The sequence below is a fragment of the Zootoca vivipara genome, chromosome 4 (genome assembly GCF_965207765.1).
Source record: "Zootoca vivipara chromosome 4, rZooViv2.hap1.1, whole genome shotgun sequence".
Classification (NCBI taxonomy): domain Eukaryota; kingdom Metazoa; phylum Chordata; class Lepidosauria; order Squamata; family Lacertidae; genus Zootoca; species Zootoca vivipara.
In genome coordinates this window covers 91,667,182-91,680,386 of record NC_142587.1, presented here as the reverse complement: position 1 = coordinate 91,680,386, position 13,205 = coordinate 91,667,182, and the positions used below count along the sequence as shown (strand labels likewise).

Here is a 13,205-nt window from a genome sequence, read left to right as displayed (position 1 = left end):
TAAAAGGCCGTTTTTAAAAGGAAGATGGGATACATGCAACAATTAGATTCAGCTTTACACACAATCACAGCTTCAAAATAGCACCACTTTGGCAGGTGCATTCACATGTTCACTTTGGGGAATGTGGGCCAGTGGAAGACAGTAAATGCATGCTGAAATTTAGCTCATTTAGTGAAATCGCCAACTTCCCCCCTCCCCCATATGCTATTCAAGGCGGCCACAGAAGGCAACTGTACACAATATTTTAAATATATATATTTTACAGTTTTAATTCATCTTTAATAAAGTTTAATTTTTAATAACAGTACCTGAGGGCAGGAAGGAGTTGACATGCATTATCAAAGTAGCATTTATTAAATAGTTTAAAATTGTATTGCAGGCACATATGCCCTCTGATGAAATTACAAATGGATATATCAGCCACTGTGCACCCCCACCCCCACCCCACCCCACCCCAAGTTCCTCTTTATTTTTGCCTGGCTCTTCCTTCCACCCAAACGCCAACAAGCCATACAAACAGAAAGCATCCAAAAGGAGCATCATCCTATTTCGCCGTTTTTGCCATCATCAGCATCCTGAGCGGCAGCGTATCTTCAACCCAGGTGTTTGGAGAATCAATCATTCGTTCCCATAAGTTGCTTTCATCTGTTGTAGAGTCCATCCAGTCTACTGGAGTACCGTAACTTTTACCTAAAGAAGTGGGTTTAAAAAAACACCATATAGAATTAGTATTATTGCCTTTTATCTGTCATTTACACATCAGTGCAGATCCAGCACTTGTTGCACAAGCAGAAATCCTTACGTGGGGCTCATGAGGTGAATCCTGCCCAATATTTCAAGAGCACTTTGTTTCAAAGCCACTGGGTCATAGAATCATAGAATTGTAGGGTTGGATGGGACCTCAAGGGTCATCTAGTCCAATCCTCTGCAATGCAGGAGTCTCAGCTAAAACATCTATGGCAGATAGCCATCCAACCTCTGCTTAGAAACCTCCAAGGAAGGAGAGCCCACAACCTCCCAAGTGAGACCGTTCTACTGTCAAAGAGCTCTTACTAACAGAATTGTTCCTGGTGTTTAGCCGGAATCTCCTTTCTTGTAACTTGAAACCACTGGTTAGAGTCCTACCCTCCAGAGCAGGAGAAAACAAGCTTGTTCCCTCTTCCATGTGACAGCCCTTGAAATATCTGAAGATGGCTATTGTATCTCAGTAAGTCCCCGCCCCCTCATTTTTTTTTTTTAATTTCACCCACGTACTAGAACTAGGGTGGTGGGGAGTACTTCTACTTATCTGAAATTACCTGTTCCAAGTCCTATCCTGAGGCCTCCAAGGAAGTGATTGGCTAGTTTGTTGTGATCCCAGACAGTGAGCTCCACGCAAGCTTCTTTCAAATCTTGAGGTCTGAAGCCATCGTAGACCATTGTATGATTGAACACCGGATTTGTTGTCTTCGCTACAGCTCTTGTTTTCTGACGGCTTTTCCTGCTTGTGTCTGGAAGGATGGTACTTCAGATAAAAATGGGAAGAGGGAGAAAAATGACCATGAGAATTACCATATTTTTCGCTCCTTAAGATGCACCAGACCAAAAGACGCACCTAATTTTTAGAGGAAAGGGGGAAAGCCCTGGGTTTTTTTGTTTTGTTTTTTATCAGCTCACAGTTCTGCACTTTTTTTGAGCAAAGGGGGAAAGCTCCATTTTTTGAGCATCAGCTCAAAGTTGTTGAGCTTACCTTGCAAAGGGAAAAAATTCCTGTTTTTATGCAGTTCAACTCACAGTTCTGCAGCTTCTTTAGGAAAGGAAAGGGAGCCATTTCTACAGTTTCCAGACATGTCGCTGGGGAAACACAACAATGGAGGCCTGGGCAAGCAGGTGGGGCCGGGAAGGGAGCTAGCATCTCTTATCTCCCTCCCCAATCTCTTGCAATCAGCTGCTGAGCGGGTTATCTTTCCCTCTTGTTAGCCTTTAAAGGTAAAGGGACCCCTGACCATTAGGTCCAGTTGTGACCGACTCTAGGGTTGCGGCACTCACCTCGCATTATTGGCCGAGGGAGCCGGCGTACAGCTTCCAGGTCATATGGCCAGCATGACAAAGCCGCTTCTGGCGAACCAGAGCAGCACATGGAAACGCTGTTTACCTTTCCGCTGTAGCGGTACCTATTTATCTACTTGCACTTTGACGTGCTTTTGAACTGCTAGGTTGGCAGGAGCGGGGACCGAACAACGGGAGCTCACCCCGTCGCAGGGATTCGAACCGCCGACCTTCTGATCAGCAAGCCCTAGGCTCTGTGGTTTAACCCACAGTGCCACCTGTGCCCCTATTATCCTTTAGCTCTTTCTGTAGCTCTTTCTTTTTTTAAAAAAAAAAAGCACGATCTGCTTTTCGCCCATGGGCAATTTGGCTCCAGGGACCATGCATTCGCTCCATAAGACACACAGGCATTTCCTCTTACTTTTTAGGAGGAAAAAAGTGTATCTTATACAGCAAAAAATACGGTACCACTACCATATTGGCCCGAATATAAGCCACACTTTCCCCCCAAACTCTGACCATGAAAACTTAAAGTGTGGCTTAAATTCATGACCTTACAAAAATGGGCTTTTACAATATTGCTGCTGAAACAGACATACGATAAAACGGAACAAAAAAATGTTTTATTGCTGATTTGCAAGCTTGCGGGTCCTCTCTAGTACCTGTAGGATTTTCTTCTACGTTTACCATTTATGGGTGTGAGTGCCTGCGGAATTGTAGCAAATGATTAGCGATTTGCGATTTTAGCGATTGTAACTTTTTGGGTATTGTCTTATTTCCCCCCCCCCTTGAATTTTAAAGGTGCGCCTTATTTGTGGGTGCGGCATATATTCGGGTCAGTATGGTATATAATTGCATAACTCTATCACCAGCTTTATATTATTTTTAAGTTTAGTGGGTTTGTAATCTTTTGCATTATATATTTTATCTTAGCATTTATTGTATTGCACTTTGGCTACTTTTGTCATGAAATGGTTTATAAATCTGTAAAAAAATTGCATCTCAGGCAACAAGAGGTGGTACATTGATGTTCAGCTTGCAGGGGTGCTATTGCCATATGTGCATTAAACGGAGAGAGGAAGAGACATAGGCAGCCGTGGGGAGGCAAGAACCTACAGTCTCAGCAACTGTTTCATGGGGGCAAGACCTACCAGAGATGAGTTGCTGGGTTCATTAGGCCTGACACTCCTGTGTCAATTTTGGTTTTGCTAATAAAGAGTTAACTCCAACTTGCATGGTGTGATTCACTGCTGTCTCACTCCTGGCATTCTGATAGTGCCCAGGACCTGCTCCAAGAGTCAGGCGCCCAACCTTGCCAAATGACACCTTCATTCAGTTGAATCCCTGTTCTTACCACTTAACAAAAGAGTTGAGTCTATTGCCCCTGAGGACTGGGAGATCACTGCATTCCTTCACCCAAATGTGAACTTCTCCAGTGACTGGCGTTTTTTTACCTTTGAAATAGACAAAAAAGAGAGAGTGAAAGAAAACAGAGCACAACATGGTTGGTTGACCTGTTCAAAGCATCCCTCTCTGTGTTTCCTGTGGTATCTGAAGAAGTGTGCATGCACACGAAAGCTCATACCAATGACAAACTTAGTTGGTCTCTAAGGTGCTAGTGGAAGGATTTTTTCTATTGTGTTTCCTCATGTTAACAACAAATAAGATACACAGCGAAAGGAAGACACTGAATGCAGCAGGGGTCAGACATCTCAGGCTTCTCTGTCTGGCCTACAAGACAACCCTCCCCCTGCCCCGCTCTAGACCAAACCTCTACCCAAGGTCACCTTCACCCCAACCATCTCTGTGATTCATTTTGCAACGGCCAATGACTATGTACAATCTGACTGATTGGAACATGGCACATCTTCATGCATGTGAGTGCTCCACTAATCACAGGCAAACGATGATTATTCTCTGTGAGGCCTCCATCCCTGGTTTGCAACAAGCTGTGGTTTATGCGATTTCATTTGAATATGGAAAGCAGTGGTTTGCCCAAACAACCATTTGCGTGCAAAACACAACCAGGAGCCGTGGTTTCATCCTGCTTGCTTTGCAACCAAGGCATAGTTTTGAGCGAACCATAGTTTGCCAGGTTTGAATGACATGCCATTGGATTAGGGAGGCAAAACACCCCATGAAGCAAACTTGGAAAGCGAGTAACAGAAAGATACTTACCCCCAACAGGCTGTGGAACATATTGGAGAGCTATTTTCATGTCCCCTCTGTTCTCCAGATCAAGACCAGCTAGTGGAGTCTGACCAAACAAACAAAAAAATGACTATGTAATACAAGCAACATCTTGAAATATGTGGTACAATTAGACGCCAAAATAGATGTACTGTACTAACGTATCTTAAAGACACAGTTTCAGAAGACAGAAATAAATTATTATGTCATGATTTAGATGCAATGATTTTATATGAAAAATACTGGGGTGGGAGTGGGGTAGGGAATGCCCCTTTTTAAGGGAATGGCTTATTTAATTATGGGAACAGGCAATCTCCTACTCAAGATGCTTTGGGTTCTTCAAAGGGAAAAAGAAAATAGATTTACACAAGAAAGGGCAATGTTTAAGGAACTCTGGAATAGTAAGACAGAGTTGGATTCGTCTTTGTTAATTTTATGAGAAGATATGAACATGAGTCTTCTCAAACTGAATAAATAAATGGGTCATTAAATACATTGCTCCTATTAACTATGGGTGGTATTCAATGCTAGTCATACTCGAGAGTAGCCCCACTGAAGCTAATGAATAACTCATTAATTTCAATGGGTGGCATTCAAGTAAGTTTTACCGAGAGTAGACACACTGAAATTACTGAACGTGACTAACTTAGATCCATTAACTTCAGTGGATATATTTTTCAGTATGACTAACATTGAATAAAACCCTTAGATTATGTCAGTTCATTTCTTTTGGTTAAATTATTAATTACTGCTATCTAATTTCTAACTTGCAGTGCAAGACAGGAGTGCCTGGCAGGCTCTGGTCCATGGGGTCACGAAGAGTCGGAAACGACTAAACAACAACAATTTCTAACTTGTTCTAAGAATATGATAGTGCTAATGTTAATTGCCCAGTTTTTGTTTTTTGTAATTGCCATTATTGATACTCAGTTGCTTTCCACATTGCTATTACAGTGGTGCCTCGCTTAACAAATGCCCTGCTTAACGAAATTTCCGCTTAACGAAAGGATTTTTCGAGCGGAGGTTGCCTCGCTAGACGAATGCGTTTTATGAAAAATTCATCTAGCAAATCGCGGTTTCCCATAGGAATGCATTGAAATTCAATTAATGCGTTCCTATGGGCAAAAAAAGTCAAAAAAATTTCAGTGCATTCCTATGGGATTCACTAGACGAATTTTTCGCTATAAGAAAAGACCCGTGGAACGAATTAATTTCGTCTAGCGAGGCACCACTGTACTCATTTTGAATACTGTATTGATATATAAAGGAAAAAGGTAAAGGACCCCTGGATAGTTAAGTCCAGTCAAAGGCGACTATGGGGTGTGGCGCTCATCTCGCTTTCAGGCCAAGGGAGCCGGCATTTGTCCACAGAAACCTTCCCGGGTCATGTGGCCAGCAGGACTAAACCGCTTCAGGCACAACGAGACACTGTGACGAATGCCAGAGCGCACAGAAATGCTGTTTATTTTCTCGCAGCAGCAGTACCTATTTATCAACTTGCACTACTTATCTACCTATTTATCTATTTGCTTTTGAACTGCTAGATTGGCAGAAGCTGGGACAGAACAACAGGTGCTCACCCTGTTGTGGGGATTCGAACCACCAACCTTTCGATCTGTAAGTCCAAGAGGCTCAGTGGTTTACACCACAGCGACACCCACTCCCTCTGTATTGACATAAATTTCCTAATAAACTATCTTTTTTTAAAAAAACCAACCCACTGTCTATAAAACTTACTATTGTAGCATCTCTTATTTGTGTGTTTTCACAAATACTGTGTGGGAAATGAGTGCAAACTGAGCTTATCAGCTGATAAAAGAAACATTTACCGGTAATTAGCCACCTACTGGGGGGGGCATGCAAACTGCAGCATCACAACAGCCTTAGGAAAATATGTGTTGGGAGAGATTTACATCTGCTTCCAGGTTAAATCTCAGACACCTTTTTAATCAAAATATGCTACACCGGGGGTAGCCAACGTGGTGCCCTGCAGATGTTGTTGGACTACAAACCCCATCATCCCTTATTGCTGGCCATGTTGGTTTGGTTGGCGCTGGTGGGAGCCAGAGTCCAACTGCATCTGAAGGGCACCACGTTGCCTACCTGTGAACTACATGTTGCAGCACGGGTGCAGATTATACAGAAGCCAAAGTAGAAATTCATCACACTGGGCAAGGTTATCAATTACAGTGATAATTGTTTGTATGAAACAATTACAATTGTTCGTATCCTGTGAATGTAAATGTTAGCACAGGAATTATAAACTGGTAGCCATATGATTCAGAATTTTGGCTGTTGTTATTTACTTATTAAATCATTGAGGGGGAGAAGAGTTTGACCCAACGACGCTCATTATGGACCAAAAACCATTAACTCACTCTTGGCTTAAGCGGGTACCAAATCATCTGCTTGTTCTGCCTGTCACCCCAGTCCCATTCTCCCAAGTCCAGCTCCACTTCGCCCAGGAAACTGTTACGCCCAAACGTGTCATTGTGCCACACGGAGACATTCAACCTCTGGGACGCCAAGAGGGCCCTGTCAACTTTATACTGCAAAGGAGACAAAAAGACAAAACAGACGCTGTAAGAATGCTTTTATCTACAGAACAAACATAAAACCTGCGTTAGAATCGTGAGCTGCAGATGAAGCATGCTATTCCAACGGAGAGGTGGGGGTAGATTGGGTTTACTTTGCCAGCATCTACCTTGCTTGAACAATGGTGCACTAGCAGAGCCAACCTGGCACTCCCTCCTGCCAATGTGTTTGCACCAAGCCCACCTCCCCATTATCCTCAGTGACTCAGCTGTAAGGAGGTCAGATAAGCACTGCTGCCCCGCTGTGCTGTCCTCTACTGGTTAAACCAAGCTATCATTCAGAAAATGAATTAGTTTACTGAGCTGGGCTCTCACATTCAAACAAACCATGCTTAGGCTAAACGAACCATGACTATGTGCTGCATTCATTCTGGTATTATAAATTATACAAGTTACCCTCAATATCTCATTGAAGACGGGGTTCAACGTCTTCTTCTTCACCGATGTTTTTCTTTTGCCCAGTTTGTACTTCTCTGGTAGCAAGTAGCTCTTCACATACCTAAGGAAATTTAACCACCAGTCTGGTTAACATAACATTTGAATCTGGAAGAAGGCTTTCAGGGAAACCCAAGTGCAAAACAGGCATATTTTGTCTGAACAGGCCAATCTTACGCTGGGAATTTCAAAAGGGAATCTATAATCACGAAGCACTCAAGTTTGTTCCCAGGCCTGAAACGTCAGAAACGGGATACCCGCTTGTGCAGGGGAGAATTTTTAAATTATTATTAAAAACTGTTCTGTGCAAGATCATTCCAGTCTTGCTTGGCTTCACCTTTTTATTTATATCATGCCCTACCTTCAAGTAGCTCAAGGTGGCCAACACACTTCTCCTCAGGAAGATGGTCAAATGATTTCAACACTGCTGGCTTCCACTAAATTTGTCAGTTTTCAAATGCTGGAGAAGGGGGCTCTCCCCCACCCCTGTCTGATTGGTTTTATAGAGTACAATACCCTGTAAATACACTAGTGACTACTACAATCAAGGAAACAAAAGATCTGAAAATAGCTTTACTGTACTTGCAAAATGGGCTAACTCTACTGCCCCTTGGAATGAATAATTTGGCGGAGATATCTGAAGAAGTGTGCATGCACACAAAAGCTCATACCAATAGCAAACTTAGTTGGTTTCTAAGGTGCTACTGGAAGGAATTTTTTTATTTTGTTTAGACCGCATTTGTAATGTTTGCTAGTTTGAAGTAATCTGTTTCAAAGATGCATCTTGGCAATTTTGTATTATATACATTAGTTTTGCATAATTGTGCTTTGATATAGATATGTAATTGAATACACACACAGAGAGAGAGAGAGAGGGGGGCATCCTCCACCTACACTTACGGATCTGAACGCTGCCTCTTAACATCTGCAATTGCCAAGTCCTTGCCCTGGGCGACGAAAATATGAAGTTCCTTCAGCTGCTCCACGTAATCAATGGCAAACTGGAGGTTTCCTTTCACATCCACATTCCCAAAGTCTCCGCTGTAGATGCTCATCACACTGGTGCTGACCTGCAGAAGTCACCGAGCAGAGAACAAGCCCTTTAAAAAAAATCCTTATCGCTTCCTGCAGACTCTTTTAAGGTGGGAAATAAATCTAAGTTCATGGCCGAACTTCATCTACGCATAGCTGAAGGCAGCAAAGAAGAATTCAGAGTCCCTCTGCAGATGTCATCCCAGGGAGAGAGAACAGTTTATATTCAAATAATGGATGCTCATTTTCAAACCAGATGGGAAATCATCAAACACTACACATGCAAAGAGTGGTTTTGTTAGATGGAACCCAGAAAAAAATATATATTTTGCCCTCTGTTCTCAGATATGCTAGCAGGTTTCCTCCATCTGCCGCCCCTCCTTATCAATTTGTGCCACTTATAAATTTGTGCTCAGACCTGATAAATTATAAAGTGATTGGCAGCTCGGTTATCCACCATTATGTCATAGCACTTTCAGCATAACAACTGCTTTACAACCCTCATCTTGCTTATTCTCAAATGATGTTATGCTAGAGGTCACTATCATTCCCATTTTACAGATTTATTTATTTAAAAACTAAGAATCGCAAGAGGAGCTCACTTGAGTCTGCCCAGCAAATTCAGGGCTGAGATAGGATTTGGGTCTACTTTGAACTCTCATGGACTACTATAGGAAGCCAGAACAGGATCAGAATTCTGTATCAGCATATAGAATTTCACAAGGTTCATATAATGACTCCTGTTTTCTCTAGGATCAATAGGAATGTGCCTACCTATAGTTTGTCTATTCAGACATCCTGCCAGTTAAAAACCATCGTTTCCAATTCTGGTTATCACAAACCATGATCTCCCAGTTCCAACCAAACACCAAACCATGGATTCCTTAGCCATGGTTTGGCTGCATAAATTATTAAGTGACCAGGGTTGGCTACAGCTCCCTGCCAAGAATATCTTCAATGGCAAACCCAGGCTTATCATTTCACTGAAATAAATGCTTAGGAGCAGTAATTACAAATGCTCTGAAGGACCCCAAAAGGTTAGGCTGAACAGAAAATGGGAAATGAGAAGTTAATTCAGATAGCAAAAAGAATCTGGATGTTACAACTAGTTAACAGTCAACTGCAATAGCATCAAGCACAACACATCACAATATTAAACAGAGGCTCTGCTGCTACTGCAGAGTTAAAGAAAACGAATTATTAGCAAAAGCAGTGTTGTTAACTAAAGCTTTCGTCTACATACAGAAGACAAGGACGCCAAGCCAGAAGAGCCACTAAGATTGGTTAGCGAACTGGGGCTCTTCTTGATTCTGCCATGTGGGTAACTGCTGTCTGAAGCTGTATCTGTTTCTCTGTCATCGCTCTACAATATATTACACAAAGAGAAAAAGAAGAAGAAGTCTGTGCAGGCGTTCAAAAAGTGGTGAAATATATTGCCATGCGGCACACAATTTTAACAAAGTAGTTCTGCCAAAGTAGGCTTGCCATTCTGTGATGCAAAACTGTAGGGGACGACCATTAATGAATAGGCATGCAAGAACTTTGCCATCCTAAATATATAAATCACGGATATATTAAGAAAGAGACAAATGTGTGTTCAGTATATAGGCTGCCATCACTGTCCCTGAGCCAATTAGACACAAAGTCCAAACTCCTATTTCAAAGACAATACACTATTCAGTGTGGATGCCCTGCTTAGCTTTACAATTTAGCCTTTATGATTCAGACCAGGGCAAGCAGAAGTGCCATTCTTGGACTCCATTTCCCCATCAGCAGAAAGAGCCACAGCATCTGCTTTCATTGCCGGAGGTCCCTGGGTTCAATCCAGGTGAGGCTGGAAAAGGCTCACCTGAAACCCTGGAGAGCCACTGCCAGCCAGTGTAGGCCAGGGGTAGCCAATATGGTGCCCTCCAGATATTTGCTGGACTACAACTCCCATCATCCCTGGCCATTGGTCATGTTGGCTGGGGCTGATGGGAACTGTAGTCCAAGAAGATCTGGAAGGTGACGCATTGGCTATTCCTGAGCTAGATGGATCAACAGACTGATTCAGTATAAGACACTTTCCTAGTTTCCCAGCCATTGCGACCATTTGTCGGGCATAATGGGAGTTCCAGCTGACAACATCTGGAGGGGTGCTGCATTGTATGATTCAGGACACTGCTTGATACACTGCCAGAAATCCCCAAGACTCACTCCTCCACCTTGACCTCTCAGGAACAAGTTAAGTTAACAGTGTCAGAAGACTCAAGTCTCTGCAGTATTTCTCCTGAGCCAGTCAGCACTCCCTGGAAGTAGGCAGCCAAGATTCTGCATTTCTCAAACGAGCAAAAGACAAGCAAGCGAACAAAAACCCTTACCTCCTCCTGCGTAAATGTTGGGGCTGATTTGCTCATCCTTTTGATCTTTTCCGAATGTGAGAACTGGCTATCAGGGAAAGAAGGGGCTGTGGAAACTGGAGGAAAAAAAGCAGCAGTTCTTGTTTAGAGAGCTAATTAGATTCTAGTATGGGGGGGGGGATGGACACGAGTCATAGACTGCTTTTAGAGGGGGGGGATGAAGAATACATTTACATGCATGAGAAACTTCAACATGCAGGGTGCACTTACGAGGAGCTGCAACACATATCACAAGGAAGCTGTAACGAAGGACATGGACGCAAGCTGTGCACGCCCTTCCAACATTTCCAGCCATCCTATACAGGGCACAATGGCCTCCAGATGTTGATTGACTACAACTCCCATTGGCCATGCTGGCTGGGATTGAATGGTGTATGTAGCCTGCAACATCTGCAGGGTGCCATGTTGGCTTTTGCACATTGTTTTTCCTGATATGAGTAAATTTTAAAAAGCCTCCCACACATGATACCCCAAGACACTAAAAGAAAGTGCAAGTATCTCCCGGTATTTCATGTTGCCTGCAGTGACTCTTTCTCTAGCCAGGAACTGATATGACTCTATGGCAGAGCAGGGTTTTCCTGCTTAACATATTAACTCCCCACCACCACCACCACCACCTAACTATTGATTTGAACCCAAGATTCCTCTTGCCCAGCTTCAGCACATCGTCCATTACGTGGCACTGGCTCCCCAGATATTTGACTTCAGGTAGTATTTCAAATGTCAGTACATGGAAATCTACAGTCGTGGGTTCTCAGTATCGTTGTTGGCATCTGTCTGTCTCAAGAGGAAATGGAATGTGCCTCCGGGGGTGAAGTTAAACTGCTGTGTTAGCAGCACCGAAGTGACCTCCCTTGGGCGCAATCCTGGGCAGTGTGTATGGAGGTCCTGTACTGCCCAGATAGAATCATAGAATAGAATCATAGAATCATAGAATCATCGAGTTGGAAGAGACCACAAGGGCCATCCAGTCCAACCCCCTGCCAAGCAGGAAACACCATCAAAGCATTCTTGACATATGGCTGTCAAGCCTCTGCTTAAAGACCTCCAAAGAAGGAGACTCCACCACACTCCTTGGCAGCAAATTCCACTGCCGAACAGCTCTTACTGTCAGGAAGTTCTTCCTAATGTTTAGGTGGAATCTTCTTTCTTGTAGTTTGAATCCATTGCTCCGTGTCCGCTTCTCTGGAGCAGCAGAAAACAACCTTTCACCCTCCTCTATATGACATCCTTTTATATATTTGAACATGGCTATCATATCACCCCTTAACCTTCTCTTCTCCAGGCTAAACATACCCTAAGCCCTTCCTCATAAGGCATCATTTCCAGGCCTTTGACCATTTTGGTTGCCCTCTGGACACGTTCCAGCTTGTCAGTATCCTGTATCAGTATCAGTATGAGTATGACAAGACCCTCACTGATGTGGTTCAAAGGAAAGGAAAGCAAGATGTTTGGCACCAGCTTGGCTGCAGAGTTGCCAGAAGGAGGCATACAATGCACCACCCAACCATTCTTGATAGAAGGCTGAATTAAATGCACAAATTTTACCTGCACCTGGCAAGATGTGTGGGACTGTCCTTCTGCCCCCCGGTCCTATAGCTATAATGGAGCATTGTGCTATTCAGGTATATAGAGAGCCTTTTTCATGATGCTGCCAGTTCTTATTAACTGGGCCTTCCATTTCCCATCCAATATCACTATCAAGGTTTGATGCTGGAAGAATCCCAGGAGGCGGTTCTAAAAGGCTCAATGTTGAGGGATCTTCCCATTCCACAGCAAGTCCGTGAATTACAACTTGGTTACAAACAGGCAAATGGAACACCCCCACCCCTACGCTAAATATGCATGACCTGCTGCAGAAGTAGCTTTACCAAGATACAAGCCATTAGTAAAACAACAAGAACAAGAACAAACTCCAATATATTATTAGTCAGCCAATATTAGCAGCAACAAAAGAGTGTGAAGCCACAAAAGGTTTTAGCCACTGTGTGCAGGAAGGGACATTATTACTCACTTCCTAGAGTGTTCTCATCAGGCTGATCTGCTTTTTGATCTGGTCAAAATGGCAACATTAAATATTGTCACACTCCAATGCAACTATTGGCTGTGCTATAATCGCAGGTGATCCGGACACTTTGCATGTGGCGCCTCAGCTATTCCCCCCCCCCCCCCGATCTTCACTTCAAAATTCTTTGCCTACTGCATTGCAGAATGCAGAGACTGCCTTCTTGACTGTTGGACCCACGATTGGTCTTGTCCACTCAATCCGCCAGAGCCTGTCTTCACATGCAGGGGAGGTTCCTTACTCACCATGGGATTGAGACCCATTGGCTGCCCTCACCTGTTTCAGCTGGCCAATCAAAGTCATTTCCTGGGGAGTGGCTGCTGTCGCATGCTGACAGCTTCTAGGAGCCACAGGTGAGAGCCATAGCTGCCAAGTCTCCTGTATTCCCCGGGAAACCCCCGCTTTTCCAGCTGTTCCCAGCCCAAAAAACGGATTTTTTTGTTTTTCCCAGTTTATACTGGT

At 43.5% G+C, this 13,205-nt stretch overlaps 1 protein-coding gene across 23 annotated transcripts in view; it reads right to left on the bottom strand.

The window, feature by feature from the left end:
- Positions 1 to 242: 242 nt before the first annotated feature.
- The window catches only part of SYTL2 (synaptotagmin like 2), a 58,341-nt gene continuing 45,378 nt past the window's right edge, over positions 243 to 13,205 (bottom strand). For 13 of the 23 annotated variants that reach the window (XM_088668816.1, XM_088668823.1, XM_088668828.1 and 10 more), the window contains 10 exons: positions 12,693 to 12,731; positions 10,640 to 10,734; positions 9,523 to 9,642; positions 8,148 to 8,317; positions 7,209 to 7,311; positions 6,597 to 6,767; positions 4,207 to 4,285; positions 3,383 to 3,482; positions 1,299 to 1,504; positions 243 to 690 (listed from right to left, as the gene is read on the bottom strand). In XM_088668816.1, the coding sequence (XP_088524942.1) occupies positions 545 to 690; positions 1,299 to 1,504; positions 3,383 to 3,482; positions 4,207 to 4,285; positions 6,597 to 6,767; positions 7,209 to 7,311; positions 8,148 to 8,317; positions 9,523 to 9,642; positions 10,640 to 10,734; positions 12,693 to 12,731 (1,229 nt within the window). In that variant the 3' untranslated portion in view covers positions 243 to 544. The remainder of the gene's footprint in view (positions 691 to 1,298; positions 1,505 to 3,382; positions 3,483 to 4,206; positions 4,286 to 6,596; positions 6,768 to 7,208; positions 7,312 to 8,147; positions 8,318 to 9,522; positions 9,643 to 10,639; positions 10,735 to 12,692; positions 12,732 to 13,205) is intronic. The other 10 variants (XM_088668813.1, XM_088668820.1, XM_088668829.1 and 7 more) reach the window with 3 other exon arrangements.